Raw genomic sequence first — 8,222 nt, 5'->3', positions numbered from 1 at the left:
GGATTTGAACTACCAGCTTTTTGGTCAGCAGTCTTGCCAGCACAAGGGTTTAACCCAGGCATGGGCCAACTTTCTAACTTGGGGGCCGCATGCTAGCACTCTCTGCTAGGGAGACTGGCTGCCTGGTGATGGAAGAAGGGAAGGAGGAAGGAAGGAAAGAGAAGGAAGAATGGGAGGAAGGAAAAAAAGGAAGAGGGAAGGAGAGTGGAAAGAGGGAATGAAGAAAAGAAAAGGAAGGATTAAAGGGTGGAAGGAGGAAGGAAGGATAAGGAAAGGGAAGGAAAAAGAAAAGAGAAGGAGAAAGGGAGAGAGGGAGGAAAGACAAGAGTGGAAAGGAAAATGAGCTAAGAATAAAGGAAAGAATGGGGAAGAAGGACAAAGGGGTGGAAGGACGAAGAAGGAAGGGGGAAAGTTAAGGAGGAAGGAAAGACAAGAGGAAAGGAAGCAAGCAGAATGGGAAGGCAAGAGGAGGACGAAAGGGTGGAAGGGAAGGATGAAAGATGGAGGGAAAAGGAGGGAGGTAAGGAGAAGTAAGGAAGGAAAAAGGAAGGCAAGGAGGGAAAGAAGGATAAAGGGGTGGAAGGAAGAGGGAGATAGGATTAACTAAAGAAAGAAGGAAAGACATAAGGGAATGAAAGAAAGGAGGAAAGAGGGAGGGAAGGAAGGACGAAATGGGGAAAGTGAAGGGTGAAAAATAGAGGGAAAGGGAGGGAGGTAAGAAAAAAAGAGAAGGAAGGGAAGGAGGGAAAGAAGGAAGGACGAAGGGGTGGAAGGGGAGAGAGATGAGGAAGGAAAGAGAAGACAAAAAGGAGAGGAGGAAAGGGTGGAAGGGAAGGATGAAAAGAAGAGGGAGGGAAAGGGAGGGAGGTAAGAAGGAAGAGAAGGGAAGGAGGGAAAGAAGGATGAAGGGGTGGAAGATGAGGAAGGAAAGAGAAGGAAAGACAAAAAGGAAAGGAGAAAGAGGGAAGGAAGGACAAAGAGGTGGAAGAGAAGGATGAAAAGAAGAGGGATGGAAAAGGAGGGAAGTAAGAAGGGAAGATAAGGACAAAAGGATGGAAGGAAGGTGAGGGAGATGAAGGAAAGAGAGAAGGAAGGAAAGAAAAAGGAAAGGAGAAAGGGACGGACGAAAGGAAGAAAGAGGGAGGGAAAGGGCGGGAGGTAAGGAAGGAAGGAAAGTGAAGGAGGGAAAGGATGAAGGGATGGAAGGGGGAGGGAGATGAGGAAGGAAAAAGAAGAAAGGAAAGACGAAAGAGTGGAAGGGAAGGATGAAAAGAAAGGGAGGGAGATAAGAAGGAAGGAAAAAGAAGGCCGAAGGAATGGAAGGAAGGGGATATGAGGAAGGAGAGAGAAGGAAGCAAAGACAAAAGAGAAAGGAGAATGAGGGAAGGACGAAAGGATGGGAGGGAGGGAAAAGGAGGGAGATAAGAAGGAAAGTGAAGGAGGGAAGAGAGGGAAAGAAGGACGACGGGGTGGAAGGGGAGGGAGATGAGGTAGGAAAGAGAGAAGGAAGGAAAGGCGAAAGGGAAGGAGGGAGAAAAGAGGGAAGGACGAAAGGGTGGAAGGAAAGGATGAAAGAAGAGGGAAAGGGAGGGAGGTAAGAAGGAAGGAAAGAGAAGGAAGGGAGAAAAGGAGGGAAGAGAGGGAAAGAAGGACGAAGGGATGGAAGGGAGATGAGGATGGAAAGGAGACAAAAGGGAAAGAAGAGGGAAGGACGAAAGGATGGAAGGGAAGGATGACAGAGGGACGGAAAGGAAAGAAGGGAAGGAAGAGAAGGAAAGAAGGACGAAGGGGTGGAAAGGGGAGGGAGATGAGGAAGGAGAGAAGAAAGGAAAGACAAAAGGGAAGGAGGGAAAGAAGAAAGGACGAAGAAGTGGAAGGCGAGTAGAGAGGGAAGAAGTCGAGAGAAGGAAGGTGAGAGGAGGGCCTGAGAGAAGAGCCCATGGGCCCGCATTGGGTGAGTGATTATTCGTGACATTCAGCTCTCTCTGGGCAGTGGTGGGTGGCTCTTAAAAGAGCCTTTGGGGTTTAAAGGACGAACCAACCGCTCTCCTCCGCGCCTTCTTCCTCATTCTCCTCCGCTCTCTTCTTCTCCGCTTTACTTCTTCCTGGGCGCCGCCTTCTTGGCCTTGCCCACCTTGGCCTTGGGGGTCTTGGGCTTGGCTTTGGCCTTGGCCGCCTTGGCCTTGGCGGGGCTCTTGGCGGGCTTGCGGGCTTTGGCGGCGGCCGCCTTGGGCTTCTTGGCGGGGCTTTTGGCGGGCGCTTTCTTGGCTCCCGCCGAGCTCGGCTTCTTGGTGACTTTCTTGACGCTCTTCTTGGGAGTCACGGCCTTCTTGACCTTCTTGGCGGCGGAGGCGGGCTTCTTGGCGGCGGGCTTCTTGGCCTTGGAGGCGGCGGAGACAGGCTTCTTCTTGGGGGCGGCCTTCTTCTCCTTGCCCTCCGAGGAAGCCTGCTTCTTGTTCAGCTTGAACGAGCCGGAGGCGCCGGTGCCTTTGGTCTGGACGAGCGTGCCCTTCGTGACCAGGCTCTTGAGGCCCAGCTTGATGCGGCTGTTGTTCTTCTCCACGTCGTAGCCGGCGGCCGCTAAGGACTTCTTCAGGGCGGCGAGGGAGACTCCGCCGCGCTCCTTGGAAGCCGACACGGCTTGGGTGAGCAGCTCCGTCACGCTGGGGCCGGCCGGCTTCCGAGCCTTGGCAGCGCCTCCTGCCGCTTTCTTCGCCTTCTTCGCGGGAGCCTTGACGGCCGGGAGTGCGGCCACAGGCGCGGCGGGAACCTCTTCCGTCATCGTGTGATTTTACCTCAGCAGCGCCGCCGAAAAGTTTCTTCTTCTTCTTCTCTTCTTCTTCTTCTCCTTCGATGCTCGCGTCGCCGAAGCTGAAACTCAACTGACGCGAGCCCAGGCGCCGCCGGCTATTTATAGGGGAGGAGCTGCGCGCTGATTGGTCCGTTTCGGGCAGGGTTTCTCGCGCTGACAGCCAGATGGTGTTCCCAGCTCTTTGCAACTTTTTGTGTTTCTTCACCGGCACAAAACGCGCGATTAATCCGCCGCCCGGGCACCGATCGCTTCGGTTCCGGTACCGTTCGATAGAGGAGATTATGAGCTTTCCAACGATACCCGGGACTTCCCCGAAGAGATCGGAACCAGCCCGGCAAACGAAAAGGAACTCAGCCACTGCCTGTTCTTTCGGCGGGCAAAATTGCAAAGTTCTGCTTTTCGGTGAAAATAGCAAATAATCTTTCGAATCCAAGGCAAAGAAGGGTCTCCGGGCCTCTAGCCAGAGGGGTCTTCTGCCCGACAGTGAAGAAAAAGAACTGATTCCGCCCTTATCTTGGCCGCAATCGCGGCTTTAACCGAGTCAAGTAACACATCTGACAAAGGGCTTTGGTCTAAATTGATCTATGGCATCCCGAAGACTTGGGCCCCAGAAAAGAAGGGGAAATGTCAGGTCCAAGGGGTTCGGGTCCTTGCAAAGAGCCCAGCCCCCCAAGAGGCCTCGAAAATTAACCCAGGCGTCGAAATTCGGTCTTGTTTACACTTTTCCTGGAAGTCATTTGATAATAGGCAACACTTGCTTTCCTCTCTGTGGGTCCTTATGCAACCCAGGGGAGGCTTCCAGGGATGCCATTTCCACAGTTAAACCTATTTAAAATATATGTTTTGGCAAAAATTAGACTCGGGTCTCACCCAAAAGGGAATCCCCGAGAGGTGTGAGTGGTTTAAGTGTGGGTTTGCAATGCATCCACACTGTAGAATTAATGCAGTTTGAAGTCACTTGAACTGCCATGGATGAATGCTAGGAAATCATGGGAGATATAGTTTTTTCACAGGATTTTTAACCTCCTCTGCCAAAGAGTGCAAACTACAAATGCCAGGGTTCCATAGCACTAAGCCATAGGAATTGAAGTGGTTCTAAACTGCATTAATTCCACAGTGTAGATGCACCTTAAGCCATAGAAGTGCAGTTTGAAGTCTCTTGAACTGTCATGGCTGAATGCTAGGAAATCATGGGAGACATAGCTTTTTCACAGGATTTTTAACCTCCTCTGCCAAAGAGTGCAAACTACAAATGCCAGGGTTCCATAGCACTAAGCCATAGGAATTGAAGTGGTTCTAAACTGCATTAATTCCACAGTGTAGATGCACCTTAAGCCATAGAAGTGCAGTTTGAAGTCTCTTGAACTGCCATGGCTCAATGCTAGGAAATCATGGGAGACATAGTTTTTTCACAGGGTTTTTAACCTCCTCTGCCAAAAAGTGCAAACTACAAATGCCAGGGTTCCATAGCACTAAGCCATGGGAGATGAAATGGTTCTAAACTGCATTAATTCCACAGTGTAGATGCTCCTTAAGCCATGGAAGTTAAAGTGGTGCCAAACCACATTAATTCTACAGTGTAGATCAGCCATGTGGATCTACACCATATGTTTTTGCAAAAATTAGACTTAGGTGTCACCCAACAGGGAAACCCTGTGAGGTGTGAGTGGTTTAAGTGTGGGTTTGCAATGCATCCACACTGTAGAATTAATGCAGTTTGGCATCACTTGAACTGCCATGGCTCAATGCTATGAAATCATGGGAGACATAGTTTTTTTTCCCACAGGGTTTTTAACCTCTTCTGCCAAAGAGTGCAAACTATCAATGTATGAAGCCGTGGGAGTTAAAGTGGTTCTGAACTGCATTAATTCCACAATGTAGATGCACCTTAAGACATGGGAGTTAAAGCGGTGCCAAACCACATTAATTACACAGTGTAGATCAGGCATGTGGATGTACACCATATGTTTTTACAAAAATTAGACTTAGGTGTCACCCAACAGGGAAGCCCTGCGAGGAGTAAGTCGTTTAAATGTGGGTTTGCAATGCATCCACACTGTAGAATTAATGCAGTTTGAAGTCACTTGAACTGCCATGGCTCAATGCTATGAAATCATGGGAGACATAGCTTTTTTCACAGGGTTTTTAACCTCCTCTGCCAAAGACTGCAAACTACAAATGTATTAAGCCATGGGAGTTAAAGTGGTGCTAAACTGCATCAATTCCACAGTGTAGATGCACTTTAAGACATGGGAGTTAAAGTGGTGCCAAAACACATTAATTCCACAGTGTAGATCAGGCATGTGGATCTACACCATATGTTTTAAACCATATGTTTTTGTTAAAATTAGACTTAGGTGTCACTCTGTGAGGTGTAAGTGGTTTAAGTGTGGGTTTGCAATGCATCCACACTGTAGAATTAATGCAGTTTGGTGTCACTTGAACTGCAATAGCTCAATGCTATGAAATCATGGGAGACATAGCTTTTTTTCACAGGGTTTTTAACTTCTGCCAAAGAGTGCATACTACAAATGTGTTAAGCCATGGGAGTTAAAGTGGTGCTAAACTGCATTAATTCCACAGTGTAGATGCACTTTAAGTCATGGAAGTTAAAGTGGTGCCAAACCACATTAATTCCACAGTGTAGATCAGGCATGTGGATCTACACCATATGTTTTAAACCATATGTTTTTGCAAAAAATAGACTTAGGTGTCACCCAACAGGGAAACCCTGCGAGGTGTGAGTAGTTTAAATGTGAGTTTGCAGTGCATCCACACTGCAGAATTAATGCAGTTTGAAGTCACTTTAACTGCCATGGCTCGATGCTATGAAATCATGAGAGGCATAGAAACTTAAGTATCACCTAACAGGGAAACCCTGTAAGATATAAGTGGTTTAAGTGTGGGTTTGCAATGCATCCACACTGTAGAATTAATGCAGTTTGAAGTCACTTGAACTGCCATAGTTCAATGCTATGAAATCATGGGAGACATAGCTTTTTTTCACAGGGTTTTTAACCTCCTCTGCCAAATAATGCAAACTACAAATATGTTAAGCTAAACTACATTAATTCCACAGTGTAGATGCACCTTAAGACATGGAAGCTAAAGTGGTGCTGAACTGCATTAATTCCACAGTGCAGATGCACCTTAAGACATGGGAGTTAAAGTGGCGCTAAACTGCATTAATTCCACAGTGCAGATGCACCTTAAGACATGGGAGTTAAAGTGGTGCTAAACTGCATTAATTCCACAGTGCAGATGCACCTTAAGACATGGGAGTTAAAGTGGTGCTAAACTGCATTAATTCCACAGTGTAGATGCACCTTAAGACATGGGAGTTAAAGTGGTGCTAAACTGCATTAATTCCACAGTGTAGATGCACCTTAAGACATGGGAGTTAAAGTGGCGCTAAACTGCATTAATTCCACAGTGTAGATGCACCTTAAAACATGGGAGTAAAAGTGGTCCTAAACTGCATTAATTCCACAGTGTGGATGCACCTTAAAACATGGGAGTTAAAGCAGTGTAAACTGCATTAATTCCACAGTGTGGATGCACCTTAAGACATGGGAGTTAAAGTGATGCTAAACTGCATTGATTACACAGTGTAGATGCACCTTAAAACATGGGAGTTAAAGTGGTCCTAAACTGCATTAATCCCACTGTGTAGTTGCACCTTAAGACACAGGAGTTAAAGTGTTGCTAAACTGCATTAATTCCACAGTGTGGATGCACCTTAAGACATGGGAGTTAAAGTGATGCTAAACTGCATTAATTCTCCAATGTAGATGCACCTTAAGACATGGAATTTAAAGTGATGCTAAACTGCATTGATTCCACAGTGTAGATGCACCTTAAGACACAGGAGTTAAAGTGGTGCTAAACTGCATTAATTCCACAGTGTGGATGCACCTTAAGACATGGGAGTTAAAGTGATGCTAAACTGCATTAATTCCAGAGTGCAGATGCACCTTAAGACATGGGAGTTAAAGTGGTGCTAAACTGCATTAATTCCACAGTGTAGATGCACCTTAAGACATGGGAGTTAAAGTGGTGCTAAACTGCATTAATTCCACAGTGTAGATGCACCTTAAGACATGGGAGTTAAAGTGGCACTAAACTGCATTAATTCCACAGTGTAGATGCACCTTAAAACATGGGAGTAAAAGTGGTCCTAAACTGCATTAATTCCACAGTGTGGATGCACCTTAAAACATGGGAGTTAAAGCAGTGTAAACTGCATTAATTCCACAGTGTGGATGCACCTTAAGACATGGGAGTTAAAGTGATGCTAAACTGCATTGATTACACAGTGTAGATGCACCTTAAAACATGGGAGTTAAAGTGGTCCTAAACTGCATTAATCCCACTGTGTAGTTGCACCTTAAGACACAGGAGTTAAAGTGTTGCTAAACTGCATTAATTCCACAGTGTGGATGCACCTTACGACATGGGAGTTAAAGTGATGCTAAACTGCATTAATTCTCCAATGTAGATGCACCTTAAGACATGGAATTTAAAGTGATGCTAAACTGCATTGATTCCACAGTGTAGATGCACCTTAAGACACAGGAGTTAAAGTGGTGCTAAACTGCATTAATTCCACAGTGTGGATGCACCTTAAGACATGGGAGTTAAAGTGATGCTAAACTGCATTAATTCCAGAGTGCAGATGCACCTTAAGACATGGGAGTTAAAGTGGTGCTAAACTGCATTAATTCCACAGTGTAGATGCACCTTAAGACATGGGAGTTAAAGTGGTGCTAAACTGCATTAATTCCACAGTGTAGATGCACCTTAAGACATGGGAGTTAAAGTGGCACTAAACTGCATTAATTCCACAGTGTAGATGCACCTTAAAACATGGGAGTAAAAGTGGTCCTAAACTGCATTAATTCCACAGTGTGGATGCACCTTAAAACATGGGAGTTAAAGCAGTGTAAACTGCATTAATTCCACAGTGTGGATGCACCTTAAGACATGGGAGTTAAAGTGATGCTAAACTGCATTGATTACACAGTGTAGATGCACCTTAAAACATGGGAGTTAAAGTGGTCCTAAACTGCATTAATCCCACTGTGTAGTTGCACCTTAAGACACAGGAGTTAAAGTGTTGCTAAACTGCATTAATTCCACAGTGTGGATGCACCTTACGACATGGGAGTTAAAGTGATGCTAAACTGCATTAATTCTCCAATGTAGATGCACCTTAAGACATGGAATTTAAAGTGATGCTAAACTGCATTGATTCCACAGTGTAGATGCACCTTAAGACACAGGAGTTAAAGTGGTGCTAAACTGCATTAATTCCACAGTGTAGATGCACCTTAAGACATGGGAATTAAAGTGGTGCTAAACTGCATTCATTCCACAGTGTAGATGAGGCATGTGGATAAAGTGATTTTAT

The 8,222-nt window shown here is 45.9% G+C and overlaps 1 protein-coding gene across 1 annotated transcript; it reads right to left on the bottom strand.

Annotated features, from left to right (window-relative positions):
- Nucleotides 1-1,996: 1,996 nt before the first annotated feature.
- LOC132777582 (histone H1.10-like) lies at nt 1,997-2,866 on the bottom strand. Its single transcript, XM_060779948.2, has one exon. It carries the CDS (start codon nt 2,780-2,782, stop codon nt 2,096-2,098), a length of 687 nt encoding a protein of 228 aa, XP_060635931.2. The 5' UTR covers nt 2,783-2,866; the 3' UTR covers nt 1,997-2,095.
- Between the last annotated feature and the right edge of the window lie 5,356 nt (nt 2,867-8,222).

This window comes from Anolis sagrei, chromosome 6, assembly GCF_037176765.1.
Source record: "Anolis sagrei isolate rAnoSag1 chromosome 6, rAnoSag1.mat, whole genome shotgun sequence".
NCBI classification, from domain to species: domain Eukaryota; kingdom Metazoa; phylum Chordata; class Lepidosauria; order Squamata; family Dactyloidae; genus Anolis; species Anolis sagrei.
This window is presented reverse-complemented; position numbering and strand designations above follow the sequence as displayed.

Excerpts from the sequence above, each read along its gene's own strand:
- LOC132777582 (XM_060779948.2), bottom strand. The coding sequence starts at position 2,782 with ATGACGGAAGAGGTTCCCGCCGCGCCTGTGGCCGCACTCCCGGCCGTC.